Source organism: Fukomys damarensis, unplaced genomic scaffold (assembly GCF_012274545.1).
Source record: "Fukomys damarensis isolate Sample0158 unplaced genomic scaffold, DMR_v1.0_HiC HiC_scaffold_22, whole genome shotgun sequence".
NCBI lineage: Eukaryota > Metazoa > Chordata > Mammalia > Rodentia > Bathyergidae > Fukomys > Fukomys damarensis.
This window is the reverse complement of record NW_022900934.1, coordinates 15,302,019-15,322,016: the sequence shown is the minus strand read 5'-3', so window position 1 is coordinate 15,322,016 and position 19,998 is coordinate 15,302,019. Positions and strand designations below refer to the sequence as shown.

At 46.4% G+C, this 19,998-nt stretch overlaps 1 protein-coding gene across 3 annotated transcripts in view; it reads left to right on the top strand.

The window, feature by feature from the left end:
* The window catches only part of Pkig (cAMP-dependent protein kinase inhibitor gamma), a 40,558-nt gene extending 20,667 nt beyond the window's left edge, over positions 1-19,891 (top strand). For 2 of the 3 annotated variants that reach the window (XM_010631463.3, XM_010631464.3), the window contains 2 exons: positions 14,189-14,361; positions 19,164-19,891. In XM_010631463.3, coding sequence (XP_010629765.1) covers positions 14,211-14,361; positions 19,164-19,243 — 231 coding nt within the window. In that variant the 5' untranslated portion in view covers positions 14,189-14,210 and the 3' untranslated portion in view covers positions 19,244-19,891. Of the gene's footprint in view, positions 1-6,184; positions 6,301-14,188; positions 14,362-19,163 lie in introns of all 3 variants that reach the window. The other variant, XM_010631462.3, reaches the window with a different exon arrangement.
* The last annotated feature ends 107 nt before the right edge of the window (positions 19,892-19,998 follow it).

Below are 19,998 nucleotides of genomic sequence, written 5' to 3'. Positions count from 1 at the left end.
TCAGTCTCCTTCACTAGGCCATGCTTCTCTTAAGAATATAATTGTGTTGTCTTGTTTTTGTATCTGGGGTATCTAGTTCCAAGCTTGGTACACATTGAGTGATCAGTAAAGTTTTGTTGAATGAATAAATGAATATTGTGAAGATAATATCTGGCTTCATTTCATTCTCTATAACATATTTGGGGGATGCTTTTTATTTTATTTATTTATTTATTGAGACAGGGTCTCACTACATGGTTCAGACTGCTCTGGAACTCACTGTGTAGCCCAGGCTGGTCTCAAACTCACAGCAATCCTCCTGTCACAGCCTCCCGAGTGCTGGGATTACAGGCATGTGCCACCACGCCTGGTAACTTGGGGATGCTTTTTATAGAATTCTAGAAGAACTGGAGAGGAGGCCCTGAGCTGGAAGTAGAGATTGCTCTAGTTATGTACTGCGGCATAACACATCACCCCCAATACTTGGTAGTGTAAAACAGTGGCAGTAATTTACTGTATTGTCTTTTTTTTTGGGGGGGGGTTGGTTTTTTTTTTGAGACAGGGTCTCACTATGTAGTTGAAAATGACCTGGAACTCACTATGTAGCCCAGGCTGGTCTTGAACTCACAGCGATCCTCCTGCCTCAGCCTCCCAAGTTCTGGGATTACAGGTGTGCGCCACCATGCCCGGCTGTATTGTCTTTTATAGTTTCTGTGGCTCAGGAGTTTGGGGAAAGCTTGGCTGGGTAATTCTGGCTTAGATCTCTTATGCAGTTTTAGTTAGGCAATAGCTGGAACTGGAACAGCAAGGGGCTTGTGCAGCCAAAAGCTGGCCAGCTATGTCTCTGTCCATGCCAGCTCAGGCCCTCTTCATGTGGTTACTTCATGCGCTAGGTTGGACTTCCTCACAGCATGGCAACCTCAGATTTCTACATGTTGTTTGAACTCCCAAGGCAGGTGTCCTCTGAGAGAGCCAGGTAGAAGTTGTATGGCCCCTTCTAACTTCATCTTAGAAATCACACAGCATCACTTGTGTTGTATTTAATTTGTTGGAAGCCAGTCAGGAGTTGTGGACATAGCTCAGTGGCAGGGCACTTTCCTAATATATGCAAGGCCCTGTTTTCCTTCCCAGCACTACAGGGAAAAAAGTTGTTAGTCACCAAGGCCAGCTCATTCAAGAGGATTCAAATTAGACTCCACTCTTGGCAGGAGTGTCAAAGAATTTGTAGACATGTTTCACAACCACCACAGAGAAGACCAGTTTACCCCTCATTTGCCTTGAGACCCCTGAGGTTGGAGGGGGAAGAACTATGCCCAGAGGCATCCAGCCTGCACTGGCAGCACTGGAGCCCAACCCAGATCCTGGACCTTTGGCAGCCTGCTTGGAAGTGACCTCATTTTCCCTTCCTGCCTCTCCTTTCACAGTAGATGGAGGCTGCCACTCTTTGGGAACCTTGCTTTGTAGCAGAGCCCACCCTGAACTTAGGTCACATGTAAACAGCAGGAGGGCTGGGAGACCCACATGCTGGCCGTCAAGCAAAAGTCCAGTTGGACTATTGTACTTTGTTCCAGAGACCGCCATCGAAGCAAAGCCTCTCATGGTTTAGAGAGAGTTTGTGTCGCATTTCCAGTTTCCAGTCCTATATGAAATAATAGCTTTGCCTTGGCACAGCTATAGCTGCCAAGGAGGTGAGAGTTGTAAGATTTGTACCCCAAAGTAATTATTTTCACCATTACTGTGAAGTTCAATTCCAAAAAATAGAATTTAGCTATAAAACTCTGAAGCATTTTACCTCCAGCTGAAAATCTAAAATAGAATTTTGCTTGAGCATGAGTAAAATGTGTCTGATCGTTTTTGTTAATTAAGTTTATTGGTACAATTTAAATATACATAGTTATCACATTCATCATATGGAACGTGGTATATCTTGATTCTTATTTTTTTCCCATTCCCCTCCCCTCCCTTCAACCTTTCTTCCCCTTTTTTTTACAAAAGCTTTGTTTCCATTTATTCTTTTCTCATTTTTTCCTTCTTCCCTTTCTTCCTTTGCCCTCTCCCTTCCTTGTGCCACTTCCCATTTAAATTTTTTCTTCCTATTTCACAATATCTGTTATATATTTTGATCCTTATTTATGCTTTCAGTTTCTGTCTCACACCAGAGAAAGTATGATATTTACATATATGTGTCTTGATTTATTTCACTTCAGAGTGTGATCTCAAGGTGCATCCATTTACCTAGAAATGTCTTCAATTTGTCATTCTTTATGGCTGAGTAGTATTCTGTTGTATAAAAAAAATTCACATCTTCTTTATCCATTCATTGGCTGATGAGCATTTGGGCTGTTTCCAAGATTTAGCTGTTACAACCTGTGCTGCTGTACACATGGGTGTGCATATATTGCTGTGGTGTGATGATTTTAACTCTTTCTGGAAATACAAAGAAGGGGGATGGCTGGGTCAAATGGAACCTCTAGCCCGAGTTTTTTGAGGAATCTCCATCCCAGTTTACACAGTGGTTGCACCAGTCTGTACTCTCACTAACAGTGGAGAAGGGTTCCTTTTTTCCCACACCTCTGCCAGCATTTGTTACTGGTTAATTTCTTAATAATAGCCATTCTTTCTGAAGTAAGCATTGTTGTGATTTGCATCTTCAGTACTCTGAAAAAGGAGATAGAAGAGGATATTAGAAAATGGACAGCTATTTCTTGCTCATGGGTAGGAAGATCCAACATAGTAAAAATGGCCATACTCCCAAAATTGTTATACAAATTTAATCAAAATACCAGTATCATACCTCACAGAATTAGAAAAAAATTTTCCTAAAACTCATTTGGCACCAGAAGAGATGTATAATAGCAAAAGCAACTCTGAGCAAGGCAAAAAGCATCACAATCCCTACTTGAAATTATACTGCAAAGTTACTGTGGTAAAAACAGCATGGGGCTGGCAAATAACAGAACCGAGGATCAGTGGAACAGATTAGAAGATGCAGAAACAACTTCAAACACACTCAGCCACCTCATCTTTGACAAAGGGGCCAAACACCTTCACCAGAAGAAAGACAGACTCTTTAATAAATGGTGCTGAAAAAACTGGCTATCTACATGCCGAAGATTAAAACTAGACCCATGTGTCTCACCATGCACTAAACTAAAATCAAAATGGATCAAAGATCTAAATATTAAAACAGAAACGCTAAATCTGCTGGAAGAGGGAATAGGTAGAACCCTTGAAGACGTAAGTATAGGTAAAGACTTGATGAACAAAACCCCAGTTGCATGGGAAATACCACAAAGAATCAACAACTGGGATCTCATCATATTAAAAAGCTTCTGCACAGCAAAAGAAACCACCAACAGAGTGGGGAAAAAATATTTGCTGGCTGTTACTCAGACAAAAATGTGATAACTAGAATATATAAAGAACTGAAAAAAATCAAAGCCCCCAAACTTAAAGACCCAATCAAAAAATGGGCATCTGAGATGATTACATACTTCTCAGTTGAAGAAACACAGTAAATACATACACACAAAAAAAATGTTCAACAGCATTGGTCATTTGATAGGTGCACATGGGTGTTTGTTTCGGCCAGCATGGTAGAATGTTCTGTTGGGATTTTCTTGCTTCTTGCTCTTGTGTTCAGAAATGGTTTATAATGAGGTCAGGGACTGGAGGTATGGGGGGTGGGAAAAAGACAGAAAAAGGAATGGACTTTTTAACAAATCCTTACTAGATAGATGCCAAACACAATGCTAATTCATCTCCATGCTTTACAGCCTTGATCCCTATGCAATGCACTAGACATATGACTTTGAATAAGCTAACCTCTCTGCTCCCCAGCTACTTCTTCTGTAAAACAGTAAAAATAATGCTTTCTATTTCTTAGTGCTAGTGTAAAATTAAGAGAGATAATGTCTGTAAGGTACTTCGTACAGCTTGGCATGCAGTAAGGCCATAAATGTGAGCTTTGGTTAATTCTCACGTCTGTGTTTAAGGCCAGGGGTAAGGCGCTTAGTAACCATATGGTCCAGCTATAGGTGCAGAGGTGAAACTCTAAAGCCCTTGCTGTGTCTACTATGTTATGTTAGCATCCAGGCTGCTGAGCCCAAGGCTTTCTTGATATGCACAGCGGGTGCTGAGTAGCTCTGGAGGCCTGCCTTATAGGTCTTAGAGCAGGAACATTATAAAACCCAAGGCCAGGATTCTGCCAATCCACTTAAATGCTCTGTAGAGAGCAGAGGGCAGAGAATGTTGCAGGTAGAGTGAATAGTTGAGTAGAGGCCTTGAGGTCAGGACTTAGATTGGGTTTGAGGAGTTAGTGAGAAACTATTGTGGTCAGAACAGAATGGGCCAAGAAGAGAGTGGGAATGAGATGAAAGGTTGCAGAGGAAGGCAGGGTCAGATCTGGATCCTGTTCATTGTGGAATGGAGAATGTCAGAGGTGAGGGAAACTGGGGAATCCCATGGCCCAGTTTCTGTTGTGCAAACATCACTCTGGCTGTGTAGGAAGCCAGCCTTGGGTTAGGGATGAGAGGGTATAGGAGCACAGTGAAGGTCTCTGCAGGTGTCCAGGTGAACCGTGATAGAGCTCAGTGGTGCACACAGAGGAGCGGGTAGGCAAATGCAAGCTCTATTTTCTAAGTAGAAATGAGAAGACCTGGGGACAAGTTGTATGTGAGTGGTGGGAGTGGAGGAGGATCAAGAATGACTCCAGGTTCCCAGCTCCAACAGCCTAGAGAGATGGTGGCGTCTTCCCTGAGCTGGGAAAGCCTGGGCAGAAGCAGGCTGGTGACTGAACACTTGGAAGTTTGCAGTGCTAACACCACAAAATGAGCAGTGCGGTTTGCAAATCCAGAGCTTTAGCAAGGCTTGGGGCTTTTTCAGTGATGGACAAATATTATATGAGGGAAAGGATGAAAACTTCTAGGGAGCAAATATGGAATAGGACTGGATCCTGGGGTAGAGTCTGTCACATAAAGGGGGCGCCTGTCTGGAGCCTCCAGCCAGGTTGCAGAGAGCCAGAGGTTGTGATGTCTAGAAGCCCCAAGGAAAGTAGTTTGAGAAGAAGGAAGTTGGAAGAGGACAGAAAGGTCCACGGGGCCTGGCAGGGTGAGGGTCACTGAGGACCTTGTCTGGCTACAGCACCTTGCTTTTGCCTCGTCACTGTGCCACCTCCCAAAGCACATCTGATCGCCACCTGCACCTGGACCAGCGGAGTCTGAGCCTTCAGGACACAGGCCAGAGCCTGGCCCTCTGTCTCTGAACAAAGCCTCACCCAGGACCACTCTTTAAATGGGCAGCAGGCTCTGTGCTGTCAGGAGACAGGCTTCCCGCTGGTGGTGCTGTGCAGGTGGCATTCCGAAGGCACTAAGAGAGCTTTGGTGCATCCAGTGGCCCTGCTTCTCAGAGTGTGCTCCATTTGGGCCCTGCCTTTTCTGCTCACTTCAGTGCTACTCTGGTTCTGGCTTCCCATCACAGAGAGAAGTGCTGCTCTTTGATTTTGGTGAATGAATGCTGTTGTGCTGTTCAGTAGACCCTAGCATTTCCATCAGGTGTCCACTGCCTTTCTTTGCTCAGAGAAACCTTACAGAGCGTTTTGCTAATCCCTAAGGAGCCTCATCCATGGGGCCAAGTCTCGCTCTTATACTCCATGTCCTCTGCAAAGTCTGTTTGCTTTTTGTATGGTTTCTGAAAATATTTAATTTTTTAAAAGGAAGAAAAAAAACAGGAAGTGACCTTTCAAGTATATTTGGAAAATAGTTTGGAGCTGTAATGGAATCTGCCTAACGGATGAGGACTAATAGCTACAGACTTGGAACAGACCGTGTAGCTCTTGGCAGAGCCCGCAGCCTCTTCAGTTTACAAACTGAGGAGAATAATAAAGCCCAAGGGAGTAGTGGCTTCCTGTGGGGAAACCTGACATGCCCCGGTCAAGCACCTGCTGGTGCTGCAGCCCCTGACCCAGGCTAGAGGGCCTGAGGCCAGCACATATATAAGCTCCTCCCTCGAAGTTTGGGCTCTTCCCTCCCATTCTGGGTGTTCAGTCACATGCCCTACAAGCATGCAGACTTCCACGGAGGCCCCAAATCTCCTGGGGTCTCAAGTTGAGATAGAAGATGTTAGATGGGAGATGTTAGACTTGGATTGGCTGTTAGCTCTGCCTGGACCATGTTCTACCCACTTTTTCTGTGATTCTATCCCACAGCCACCTCCTCAAGGAAGCCTTCTCTGACCATAGCACCTCGAATTGAACCATCTGCACAGCTGAGAACCCTCTCCTCTCCTTGCATAGCACACACCATAATCTGCCATGAGAGACTGGTTAGCTTGTTCAGTGGCTTTTTCTTGTCAGATTGTAAATGTCTTGTTTAGTCTCCAGTCAGTACATCTCACACCTGGCACAGTGCCTGGCATAGAGAGGGTGCTCAGTAGACAAGGAATGAATGAATTGTTATTACTGGAAGAGATGTAGAGATTGCATTTCAACCTTTATTATTCAGATGGGGGAAAGGAAGCTAGGAGAGAGGAAGTTATTCTTAGGAAGTGGACCTTTGGCCACTGTGATGCAGTACTGCACATCCTTTGCTCCTTCTGCCTTGGAATCTAGAGCATCTACCATGTACTGATTCATCAGACAGTCATTAAACCTCAGCTGTGTTCTAGGCCTCCAGGTATTACAGTATTCATGCCAGCCGGGTCACCCACTTTTGTGGAACTTAGCACCTAGCAGCAGAAAGCACAGAGGGAGGTCTAAGTTCTGGGCTTCCATAGCACCACTAACAGAGTAAAAAAAACAAAGAGTTAAATGCCCAAAGGAAATTTTTACTGACAACTCACCCCACACATGGACCACACTAATGTTTTATTGTCTACTTCTCACATTCCATGTAACTTAGCCTGCTCTTTAAGCATCATTGTCCCCCTTGATCTTCCCAGTAGCCCATGAATAGGAGCTGTTACTGCTGCTCCCAAGGTGCTGTGGTAGAAGTTGTCCAGTCTCACAGTTAGTAGGGAGCTGGACTGGACTGCAGCACTAGATCCCTTCTGCCACAGTGCACCCCTGCCTCAGAGATCTGGGGTGTCACCCCAGTCCCCTGAGGGCAGTGCGGTATGGGAGAAGGATCTCTGGACTAGAGTTTGGACCCCCAGATTCAGGAACCATGGACAAGGCACTGTCCCTTTCTTAGCCTCCATTTCTCTAACTGAAATGATTGTCTGGTTGAGCTCTGGGGTCCCTTTCAGTTATGTTCTACCACAAACTCTTCATTAATTGAATAGCTATTTCCTGAGAATTTGCTGTGGGCCAGGCCCTGTGATATTCCTGAATGCCTCAAAGCTATCCCTTGGCTGGAGATATGTAACAGGCCATGGGATATAAACAACCAGAAGAGAAAAGACAGAATACCCCTGTGTCAGGACAGATAAATAAATATTTATTGAGAGCATTTTTTGTTTTCTGAGACAGTGTCTTCCTATAAATCACTATAGGCTGAACTAGAACTTTCAGTGATCCTCCTGCCTCAGCCTGAGTTCTGGGGTTATAGGCGTGTGCCACCACACCCAGCTGATCTGCTTTGTTCTTTTTTTCTTTCTTTGTTTTTTGAACAGGGTTTTACTATGTAGTTCAGGCTTGTCTTGAAATTGTGGTTATCCTCCTGCCTCAGTCTTCTAGTGCTGAGATTACAGACATGCATTTCTATGCCTGGCTGTATCTTGTTCTTTTTAATCACTGAAGACTTTTGAGCTGGGCATGAATGAGCTGACTGCCTTTTAGAAATGCCCCCAAAGGGAAGGCAGAGATCCTGAGGATGATTTGGGGAGGGAGAAGTGGGAAATAGATAAGTAATCTAGAGGTAAGAAGACCAGATAAGAGAAAGTTAAGACCAGATAAGAGAACTGGGCCAGGCGGAGATAATAACTAACCGACCAAGGCCTGGCTGTGTGGAGTAAATGGGAGGTAGGACTTGCCATATTTTGCAGAGAAATTATCAAAGCTGGTGATTGAGCCTGTGGTTCAGGATCCCCGACACCCCTTTCCTTCTGAGGAAGAAGCTGAGGTGAGGCATGAGCTAAGGGTTTCAGGGTTTTGATGTGGGCAATGGATTGTGGAAGGGGCTTTTGACTAAGAGAAAGAAGGAATGAGAGTACTGGAGGAGAGGGAGGTAATTCTGTTCTCTGTCCTGTTGGATACCTGCATCGTCACAGTGAGAGAATCAGTGCTGAATGAATGGAAGGTGATGTCACAGGAGAGGGTGAGACGCATACAAGACGAGAGGAGACACCGCAGGAGGGAGCAGAGGATGGCGGGGTGGGGGGGTGGTTCTGGTTCTCCAGAACTAGGAGAAAGATATTCTGTGAGGTTGAAGAAAGTCATTTTACTCTTTACGCCCCCGTTTCCTCATTTCTAAAGTAGGGATTTACAGTAGCACCTACTCACACGTGCGTTGAGTTACACAAGGGAACACGTGCAGGATCTAGCCTTGCTGGTCAGGAGCAGGAGTTATGTGTCATTTTACTCAGTAAGTGCGAAGTGCACATGTGCCAGGCATTGGACTAGCACTTCAGGATACTCTCACCCTCATGGGAAGGGGATCATTATTATTATTACTATTATTTTTGCTACCGGGGATCAAACTCAGGACCTTGCACTTTCAAGGCAGGCAGCAGGACTACTGAGCTAAATCCCTGGCCTGGGAAGGAGATTATTAAAGAAATTAAAATGTGTAAAACTCACATATGTATAATTAATATAAAATGATGTTAGGGCTGGGATGTGGCTCGGTGAGAGTGGCTAACAGGTGTGAGACCCTATATTTTATCTCCACCAGCACAAAACAAACACACTACTCAAGGACATTTGACCAGTAAGAGACCAAAGGGTTCAGAAACAGACCCAGATACACATTTTTTATATAATAATGGTGAATGTTCAAGTCAATGAAGAAATGATTGGTTATTTCACAAATGATTTTGAGATAGGTGCAAAAAATTAAGGTGGATCTGTAACTCATACTTTGTAGAATAATAATCTAAGATTTAAATATGAAAAATGAAGCCATGAAAGTAATAGAAATGAATGAGAGAATTCATTACTAATCTTAGAGTGAGGAAGACATTTCTAAGTATGCTCCAAAACCCAGAAGCCATAAAATAAAATATGGATCCGTTTGTATGAATATAAAACTGTGTTGGGAGAGAAATGCTAAAAAACAGTCAAAGATCAACTCCTCTTAAGCAAAAGATTCCCATAAAAAGTCCTGGGGTGGTCGAAATAACTCAGCTGGGGAGAGCATTAGACTGAAGAAATCCTACACATCAATAAGAAAAAAACCCTATAGTCCATTTAAAAAGGGAAAGAGGGATTGAAAAGAAAATGCACATTTTTCATGTTGTGCTTTACTCACAGCAACGCAAACTGAAACAACCAGCTTCTGTTTTCACCCTTTAGATTACAGGCGAAACAGCATTGGTAAGGACGTGGCGTGGCACTGTGCTCCTCACACAAATCTAAGGGGAAGAGCTGTGGTTTGAGCGTGCCCTCGAAATGCGGGAGTCGCCAGAGAGATAGTATTGAAGGGGCGGGGTCTTTAAGAGCTGATGAGATCACGCGCTCTTGTGGAAAAAAAGCAGATTGAAGATGTGTCATGTACGAGTGCCAGCTCATCGTGAACGCATTCATTATGCGCGGCAGACAGGTACCTGACTGAGCATCCGCCCCTCCTGCGCACCTACCTCCCACACGCTGAGAGCACAGCGTTCTCCCGGAACAGGAACGCAGCGGGCAGCCCTGAGCAGATTCCAGCACCTTGATCTTTGACTTCCCAACTTCCAGAACTGTGAAAAAATTTTGTATTCTTTGCAGATTACCTAGTGTAGATATTTTGCCTTAGCACAAAATGGACTGAAAGAATTTTAAAAGCCTCTCAGGAGGAAAATTTGGCAAAGCTTAATCACAATAAAAAAAATTCACAGATCCTTTGATGTGGCAGTTTTACCTCTTTTTTCTTGGTGGTACTGGGGATTTAACCCAGGACCTTCACACATTCCCTACAATTTTGAGACAGGATTTCACTAAGTTGCTGAGTTGTCTGGGCTGGGTTCAAACTTGTGATCCTCCTGCCTCGGCCTCGCAGAGTGCTGAGATTACAGATGTGCCCACCACATCCATTGTAATCTTACTTTTATGGAAACAATCTCAGAGTCCATCAGTAGGGAAGTAATTAAATCAGTTGACAGCAGTGAGACAACAAAATATCACGCCATTGATAAAAAGAAAAATTTAAGTCTATTTGGACCTTGGATTTTTTTGTTTCCCCAAGTGTTTTGATCTAATCACAGTGAGTGGTTTCAGGTAGTCTGAAATTATTTCTAAGACTGTTTTTAAATGAAGAAAGCAAGGTGGAAAATAAAATCTTTTTTTAAATAAAAGAAAAGGGGAAGGAGGGAATTTATATATTACATAGACTACCTCTGGAAGTGCACAAAGCATCTTGGAGAGGCTGTGTGGGATGGGGCAGTAAGAAGACTGCGTGCTGTGACTTTCCTTTTGTCTTTCGGGTTTTATACTGTATGCTCACACACTTAGTTAAGAGGCTGGGGATGTGGCTCAGTGGTAGCCCGCCTCGCATGCATAAGGCCTTGGGTTTTGTTCCCAGCACCATAAATATAAATAAAGAAAGAAATAAATGCTTTCACTGTAAAAAGTTTAGAAAACATAAAAATATTTTAAATCACTTAAATTTTTTTGGGTACTGGAACTCAGAAACTTGCACTTGTGAGGCACGCAGGGGAACCACTGAGCTAAATCCCCAGCCCAAGTTTAAATTTACTTTTGTGTGTGTGTGTAGCACTGGGGATCGAACTCAGGAACTTGCACTTGCAAGGGAGGTGGCAGAACCACTGAGCTAAATCCCTGGCCCCCAACTTTAAATTTAAATACAATTTAATTTAATTGTATGCTTGAGATCTTTTTCATTTAATAATATATCTGAACTTCTTTCCTATGTCTTTAAAAAAATATTTACAAACATTATTTTAATTCCTTAATGGTATTTCACTTGGTACAAATCAGTTATATGTGAGCTGGGGATTTAGCTCAGTGGTTCCACCACCTGCCTTGTAAGCACAAGGTTCCAAGTTTGACCCCTGGAACTAAAAAAAAAAAAAAATTGTATGTGTATATATTTCTCTGTGCCCATTTAGGACATTTGACGTGTCTATTTAAGAACTCATTTTTCCTGTCTAGCTTTTGCTTGTTTTAATAATGCTGTGATGAACATCTTTTACATTTATCTTCATCTACAACTTGGATTGTTTCCTTAGAATGAATTATGATACACTGATTTAGTGGCTCCAGGATATTAAAAAGGTTGAAGTTTCTTGAACAATAAGCCACTCCTCAGAGCAGTTTATATCTCAGTAGCAGGGTTTTTTTTTTTTTTTTCTTGGTACCGGGGATCAAACTCGGGACCTTGCGTTTGTGGGGCAGGAGGCAGAACCACTGAGCTAAATCCCTTGCCCTAGTTGCAGGGCTTGAGAGTGACCATTTTGGGGCCCAGTTTTCAAGTCTGAGGATTATTTCATTTCCTCATTTGCCATTGGCTTTAAAGAGCAGATGATGAATGTAGAAAAATATAAATGTGGGAGATCAGTGAAACAATGTGTGTGCTCTGGATTGGAGAGCCCCAGACCTATACTTGGAACCACTGTGTGCCAAAGGGGAGGCTTCCTGCCCGGGCAGCTTCTGAGGTCCTACAGGATGATGGCCGAGGGCCAGGTCGGAGCTGAGCCACAGGAGGCTTCCAGCAAGAGGGTGACCTTTCAGAGGAGCCTGTACCTCCATCCCATGGTGTCAGATCCTGGAGACAGCAGACCAGAACAGCAGTGCAGTGCTCTGTGATGGACAGAGGCCATTCCTAGTACTCCTGAGAAGGAGCAGCTCCATCATCCTCACAGATAGGTAGTGGGAGTCAAGGATGGATAGATAGAAATTTAATCCAAGGAGTATTTATGGGGTGCTTGCTCTTTACCAGACAATGTTTGGAGAATCTGGGTGACCAAAAATGGTCATGCTCAGTCTGTATGCTAGCTAAGCTGTCATGATTAGGCCTTTCAGTTTGACTTGGTAAAAATCCAGACCCCCCCAAAAAAAATCCCTATTCTCATGGGGCTAATATTTTAGTTGGAGGAAAAGAACTAGGAAACTGGCTCTGTAGCCTGCTCAGGGTCTGACCCTTCCCATGGGCAGCAGGTATGATGTAGAGGAAAAGCCTGGGCCTGTGAGCCATAGTGTCTGCCTGAGACGTTTCTGAGTCATGGTTATAAACTTACCACAGAGGGCTGTGGTGACCATTAAGTGAGTGATATATGTAAAGCATGAGCACCTGGTGGTGGCACCTTTACTCTTACTGTTAGCATTGTTGTCATAATTTGTACTTGTTGTTACTGTTAACATTATTGCAACAGGCCATTCCCCTGTTCTGAAGCTTTGAGCAGTTTCTTTAGAGGGAGAGGAGTGAAACTGACCTGCAAACGGAACCATCTCTGAGAGTTCTTTAGTTCAGAAGCTAGGGAGCTGTAACCAGAGCAATGGCCCTGAAGGCAACTCAGAAAGATAGGCAGTGTGCGCCATCTGCTGGAGGTAGGGAGAATTGTCCCGCACCAAATTGTGGCTCCCATCTTGATTTTGCAAATGGGAAACCTGAGGCCCAGAAAGGGCCAGAGAATAGTCTATAAAGCACAGCCTGTGGTATGATATCCTGGTAATTTTTTTCCTTGCAGCGGCGATGGAACCCAGGGCCTTGTGGGTGCTAGGCAAGCACTCTACTACACAGCTATATCCCCAAACTGCCCAGTAATTCTTGAAGTATATGGCTCCTTTCTGTGTATGTAATTTTCTTCTATTCCCTCTCTAGGCTGTATTATCACTCACCAAAGCTGCTAACCATCACCTGGAAGTAATAGTTTCTAATATCATAACCTGTCTCTCCTGCACTCTGGCCTGTTTGGCCAATGTACCTCTTCTATTCCTCCCCCTTGGAGGGCTCACAAGCGCCTCAAAGCTAGTGTGGCAAACTAGAACTCCTAATTTCCACCTACCTTCTCTGATACTCTTCTGCTATTCCCTATTTCAGGGAGCCAGACTTCTATTTTCTTACTTATTTGTGTCAAAAACCCGAATTTGCCATCAGTCAAACACAGGCCTGTTGATCTCATCTCCGTATTATATGTATAAGGTGTCTCACCACCACTGTCTGTACCCAGACTCCACAGGAGCCTCCTGTCTTACTCCTTTCCAGGCCCGGCTCTACCCAGATACTCAGGCCAACTTTGAAAGTGCACAGCTGATCAATCGTGACCTGGCCCAACCTCCCTCAGGGTTCAGGAGTCAGATATGCTCTGGCCCTGCCCACCCTAGTGGTGTTCTTGGAGACCTGTGTTCTCCTGCATATTCTAGCCTGCCATGCTTTCCTTCCTCAGAGCATTCCACACTTGCTGTTCCTTTTTGGTTTTTTTTGAGACAGGGTCTCACTATGTAGTTCAGGTTGGCCTCAAACTTGTGGCAGTCCTCATGCCTCAGCCTCCCAAGGTCTGCAGGTGTGCACCACCATGCCTGGCTGTTCCCTCCTCTTGTAATTCTCTGCCTCTTACTCTTCATCTGCATCACGCCTGGTCACCCTCTGATGGCAGGTGAAACATCGCTTCCTGACCCCACGCTTGGTCAGATCTTGGCAGTCGCCCCACCCTGTATTCTCCCTGAGAGCCATGGTACTAGGTACTAAGTACTTAGGTACTTGGTAGTTTGATGCAGCCTCCATCCTGGAAGTTCTTTTGCCAGATGAGAGGGCACCTGGGGAGGGAGAGAGTGTTGCAGCTGGGGGTGGGGGCAGGGTAGGAGCCAAGGAGGCGTGTTCTGGATTGTAAGCCCTGCAGGTAGGGACCAAGGCTGACCCGTGGCTACATCCACTGCACCTATCCAGTGCCGCATGTGATGTTGATACACGACTTGTGCTTGTCTGTAATCCTAGAAAAAAGACTCAGTGTATGTACTTGAAGATGATGGTGGTTTTTCTGGGTATAGAATTATGAATGACTTAGTTTATTTTTTGTCCTTTTTTATGCTTTCTGCTTTGTCGTCAGTGAAAAAGGGAGTAACTGTCATTTTGTCAGAAGACATCCATGCCTCACCTCTGCCCTCCTGTGCCCGCAGGCCTGAGAGCGATGCGACAGGCATGATGGAGGTCGAGTCCTCCTACTCGGACTTCATCTCCTGTGACCGGACAGGCCGTCGGAACGCAGTCCCTGACATCCAGGGCGACTCAGAGGCAGTGAGCGTGCGGAAGCTGGCTGGAGACATGAGTGAGCTGGCCCTCGAGGGGGCAGGTGAGAGCCACGTGTTTCAGCATCCCAACGTGCCAGAAGCCCTCTGCCAGCTCTGGCTGGTCTCCGAGTCCTAGATTGCCCACACTTCCTCAGAGAAGCAGCTGCATGCAAATGGGGTCTGGGCAGAGTCCAGCCAAGCATCCCAGCACTGTCACTCTGGCTGGGCGTCCAGGGCCTGTCCCTGCCCCCACCCTCTAGTCTGCCCATCAGTCCCACCAGCTCTCTTCCAAGATGCAGCCCAGCTCCACCTGTTCCTTTCAACCCCTACCTGGCCAGCCACTCCTACCCTTCCCCTGCTCTGTATAACAGCCCTCTTATCCTGTCCTCCAATGGCATCCTACCAGAACAAAGCCAGGCTCTGCAGTGCCCACGGCAGCCATGCTACTTGGATCCCACCCAATACCACGCTGCACCCCGCCATGCGACCGTTGGTGTGTTTCTCAGCCAAGGTTCAGGTCTTCCCTGTCAGAACCTTGCCTTGCTTTTTTCTGTGCCTAGAATGCCCTGTTTCCAGTGCTGGGGCTATAGTCCCCTCACTCTCAGGCCCGAACTCAGCTAGCAGGTACCCTGGTGGATCCCCCAGTCAGCTCAGCATCCTTCCCAGGAAGGTGACTTCCAGATATGGTCGTGTTCCCTTGGCTGAGCTCCAGGAGAGCAGGACCTTGTATTCCACCTGCATGTAGCATGGACTTGGTAATCACAGGCTGGAAGACTGTCCAAAGGACTGGAGGACATTCCTGTCCCTTCCACTTCTTCCTCCATCTTCTCAGAGGGTCCTGCCCAGCTCAGACCCACTGGTCAGCCCTGACCCTTCTTCTGGGAAGTCTTTTCTGACCCTGCCTGGCTTCCCACAGCACTGTGGAGGCTGTGTCTGTCACATTACTTCCCATAGTACATAACAGCTTCAGGCTCTGTTCTGGGGCATCTTTGGAGAGCCACAGCCTTGTCTTTCGCTGTAGCCCCAGTCTGGAGCTCTTGTACCTTGCTGTACAGAAGTGACTTGTGATGGGAGGATGGAGTGGACTTTTGGGAGGGGCAGGGACCTAATCCTTTTGTGTTAAGAGATGGGTAGGCTGAAGCCCAGATAAGCTGGTTTGCTCAGGACCACCCAGGAAATGGCCATGGTTAGCATGGCCATTTTTATTCTGAGAGAATTTGTTGTCATTCTCAGAACCCCACCCAGGCCTTCCTGTTTAAAAGTCTGTCAGCTTTCCCTTGCAGAATGGCCCAAATTTCTTGTCCAGGTATGGATGCCTCCTTGAGTCATACCCTGGACTCCTCTCTAACCTCAACGCTGACTTCCTCCCCAGGTGCCCTTTTATCTAGGCAAAGTAAAGTATTGTTGGTTCTCAGGATCCTTTGATTGGGGGGAAAAAAAGATCTTTTGGCTATTCTGCACCCTCTGGCTGGTTCTTCCTTCCTGCAGTGCTTAGCTGGCTGCTTCTCACTGTTGCAGACACCTGCTCTGCTGGAGCCCCCTGACCGCACCCTGCACAGCAGAAGGAGGCTCCTCTTCTCCCAGCTACCTCTACAGTCCTCTTATCAGAGGGCCCTTGTATCCCAAGCACTCTAGCACAGCCTCTGCCTTGTGCCCTCAGTGCCTGGCAGCAGGTGGCACATGGCAGGGCTGCCTCTTCTGTAGCTGTTTACTGCCTGACTCTCTGAGCAGGGTGCCCAGCTGTTCTACCAGGCAGGCTGCCAGGGGCTCTCAAGGCTTCTGTGTCCTTTTCAGCTCTGGTAAACTTTCTGTCCTCCTCTACCAAAGCTATTGTAGCTGCTGTTCCCAGGCCTTTCTCTACTGTTTGTTCCCTCTGACTCAGAATCCTTGAAGAGTCCAGGTCCTCCAGGTGAGTGACATTTCAGGGGACTGGAGGACAGAGCAGTGTCCTCTAAAGAGACATGAAACACTTGTGGTGGAGAGTGGTCCAGGGGCCTTCTGGGCCTCACAGTGAGCAGAGTCTGGGCAGAGTTTCTGGCCCAGGGCAGCCTCTCTGCTTCCAGCTTCTGGGAGACTGATAGGCAGCAGGGCAGGAAGGGGAGCCACAGTCCTTGCCTGCTGGGGAGCCTGGCTGCCTGGCCTCCCCACCTCTGTGGCCTGCTATGTTTGTCATTCCTTCCCAGCACCCTCTGCACATAGAGAGGTGTGAGTGCTTGTCCAACCGGGAGGAACATTTTCTAATGCTGCTCTGCAGCTGGACCCAAGGGAGTCCCACGGTGCTGGTGGACCAGGAAATGCCTGAAAACCTTCCCTCACCAAGGGAGAGCTGGGGCTGGCACGGAGAAAGCACTACATTGGCTGAACATTCCCACATAACTACATCAGGGCCCTGTGCCCCCACGGTCCGTGCAGACACCACCCGCTGTGTGGGTCAGGAAGCAGAGCTCAGATTAAATGACTTGCCAGAGGTCTCATAGCAAGAAAGCAGCAGAGCAGAGATTACTGGGGAATTTAGGGAGAGTATTTCTGCTGGTCAGGGCAGGAGGATTGGGACCAAATAAGCCATCACAGATGGAAATTTTGCCCAAAGTATGGTCTGCCTAGGCTTCATAGGCTCACATTTGAGAGTCTGACATGCAAGTTCCTCCTACACCACTCTCACGGCACTGGGACGTAATGCTGACGCTGTCCTTTACTAGCACTAGACCAGTGGTGGCGAACCTATGGCACACACCGCAGCAGGTTGTTTGTAACATTGAAAGCTCTAAAACATTCGCCATTACTGCACTAGACAATGCTGCTCACTGGAAGAAGGTAAATCTAGTGGAAGGGGAACTGGCTTTGGCACCGAGCAGGTTGTCTCCACCTTTTGATCTCAGCCAGATGAGCGTCGTTTCCCTAATTGCACCTCCAGGTTCCTGTGTGAATTATATAGAAAATGTCCTCAGTCCACAGACCTAGAAGCTCCACACAGGGTGGTGCTTACCATAGTCAGAAGGGCTTAGCCTAAACGAGCTAAAAATGGAGGCCAGATAGGGCCGTGTGGTCCGGCAGGGGCTGAAATTGCATGCAGGCCCTGAATAAGCTTAAAGGGTACCTGGTGACACCACATGTCACTGGAGCTTAAGAGTGGTTATCATTATGAGCACAAAAAAAACTCTGGCAAGCTGGCAAGGGTGTGGGGGAAAGGAATCCTTCTACATTGTTGAAGGGAATGTAAACTACGTGGTACAACCCCTGTGGAAATCAGTATAGTAGTTCCTTTTGACCCATCTATTGCCCCTTTTAGCTACATTTCCAAAAGGGTAAGAGACATCACATTACAGGGATGCATGCATACTCATGTTTAGAGCAGCACAATTCATAATAGTTAAATCTTGTTAGAAATTTTTTTTGGTACCAGGAATCAAACTCAGGACCTTGTGCTTATGAGGCAGGCGTGGTGCCACTGAGCTAAATCCCAGACTAATAATTAAATCTTGGAAGCAACCTGTATGTCCATCAACAGATGAATGGATAAAGAAAATGTAGTATTATACACTGAAGTACTGCTCAGCTGTAAAGCATAAATTTGAGTCATTTGTAGGAAAATGAATGGCTCTTGAGACCATAGTGCTAAGTGAAATCAGACACAGAAGCTTAAATGTTGCATAGTTTCTCTTACATGAGAAACCCAACATGTAAGTAAAGAGCAAAACATAGACGATAGGAGACAGGGAGGTGGACTTGGTGGAGATGGGAAGGAGACCTTGAGGGGGAGAAGCAGGAGGGCAGTAAAAACTATTAAGATGCACTGTGTGTGGCTGGGGATTCAGCTCAGTGGAACCACACCTGCCACACAAGAGCAAGATCCTGAGTTCAGTGCCCGGTTTAAAAAAAAACAACAACAAAAAAAAGATGTAATATATGTATGTAGCAGTTCCCCAAGATGAATGTAATTATTATGTATTGCAAACATATGCAAAAAAAAAAAACCCCAAAAACAAAAACCACCACTGATGGCGCTTTGCCCACAAGCCCAGCCTCGTGGACACAACATGGAAGATGCCTGATAACCAGGCAGCTCGGTAAGGAGCACACTGAGACTGGAGGGGCTGAGCACAAGCTGTGCCCTGCCCAGCTGCACTGCCAGCCGAGTGGGTGATGGCGGGGCCTGCCCATCCCCGCTTCCACAGTGGGACTCTTCCCCAGCCCTGCCCAGCTCTCCCGCAGGATGAGGTCAGGAGGGGTGGAGATTGCAGTGGTATACTGGGGTGGGCTGTCTGTGCACACCATGTGCCCTTGGCACACACATGCCCACAGGTTCAGGTCCCGCCTGGCACTCCTAAGCTGTCGGGGTCCAGTTCCTTTTTCTAAGAACAACTACCATTCATTTGAGTATCTGCTTTGTGCTGGGAACTTAGCATTTCCCCTCCCCTCTCGCTCTAAGAAACTTGCATAGTCATTTTCATTACCCTCCATCTCTTGCTTTTAGCACCCATCCACAATCCTTTTAGTTGACTTTTAATTATACCAGCAACATTGCATTCATTCCTCTAGTAAAAAGTGACTTGTGATAGACCAAGCTAAAGTTCCCTTTGGCTATACCACCACTATTCCAGTTCCTGTTCTGTTCCTCAGCACCTAGCCACTGTTACAGTTTGGCTGGGCCCTTCCAGACCTGCTTCTCTGCTCTACATTAGTGTGCAAGTACTAAATATGTGTGTGGGGGGAATCATAGTCCTAGGTGGGCATGGCAGTAACACCTATAATCCCAGCACTTGGGAGGCTGAGGCAAGAAGATCATGAGTTCAAGTTCAGCCTGGGCTACACAGGATGAGACTTAACCCAAACAACCAACCATTCCTCTTTCTTTCCTCTCTAGAAGGACAGGCAGAGGCAAGCACCACGGACAAGGAAGCCAGCAACCAGCCTGAGAACAGCAGTGGGACCACCTCATCTTGAGTCTGACCTTGTTCTGGAGGCTGGAAGTGCCCCATCCCAGAATGGGAGCCCAGGCACGGGCCCAGCAGTCTCTTCTCTGAGCCCATGTTTCAGGCCAGACTGAGGCCTCTGTGGTCCCGAATCTGGGAAGTCCTCTGCCCACACCCACAGGCTCCACGTTCCCACTACCTTCTGTTCACACCCAGGTACACTTTCAAGACGCTGTAACCACGGGATGTTATTTATTCAGCTGGTGCAGGGCTCAGAGTGGGCCCTGCTGACCAGGTGAGCAGCCCACAGGGGACCCTCCTCTTGTGGGCCACCTGGACAGGGACTGTGTCCCAGCGCTCTCCCTCCTTTCCACCCCAGCCTTCCAGGTCAAGACCTTCTTTCCCTTTTTTAGAAAAACACAAACAAAAACACTTTTAAACTTTTTAAAAACTTTAAACCTTTTTTCAGCAGAGAGGGAGGGAGCTGATAATTCACTTTTATTTTGGAAAGCCATTTTAAGCTCAATTCTGACCATCTATGCAGCTCTGAGGTTCCCTCATGGAGCTTCACAGACCCATTTATAGGGAAGGAATTTGGGCTCAAAACTTAACAGAGCGATTCTTTGCCCTTTTTACCAAGATAAGTGACTTAGGCCCCAGGAAATAAATGCTGATGATTTGTGTGACTGGTTTAAGATTATTTCTCCTTTAGTGAAATCAGAGGCTGAGCATTGTTTCCCTAAGTCCATAGTCCACTGGGCTTCATCGCTAACTTGGACCTTCATG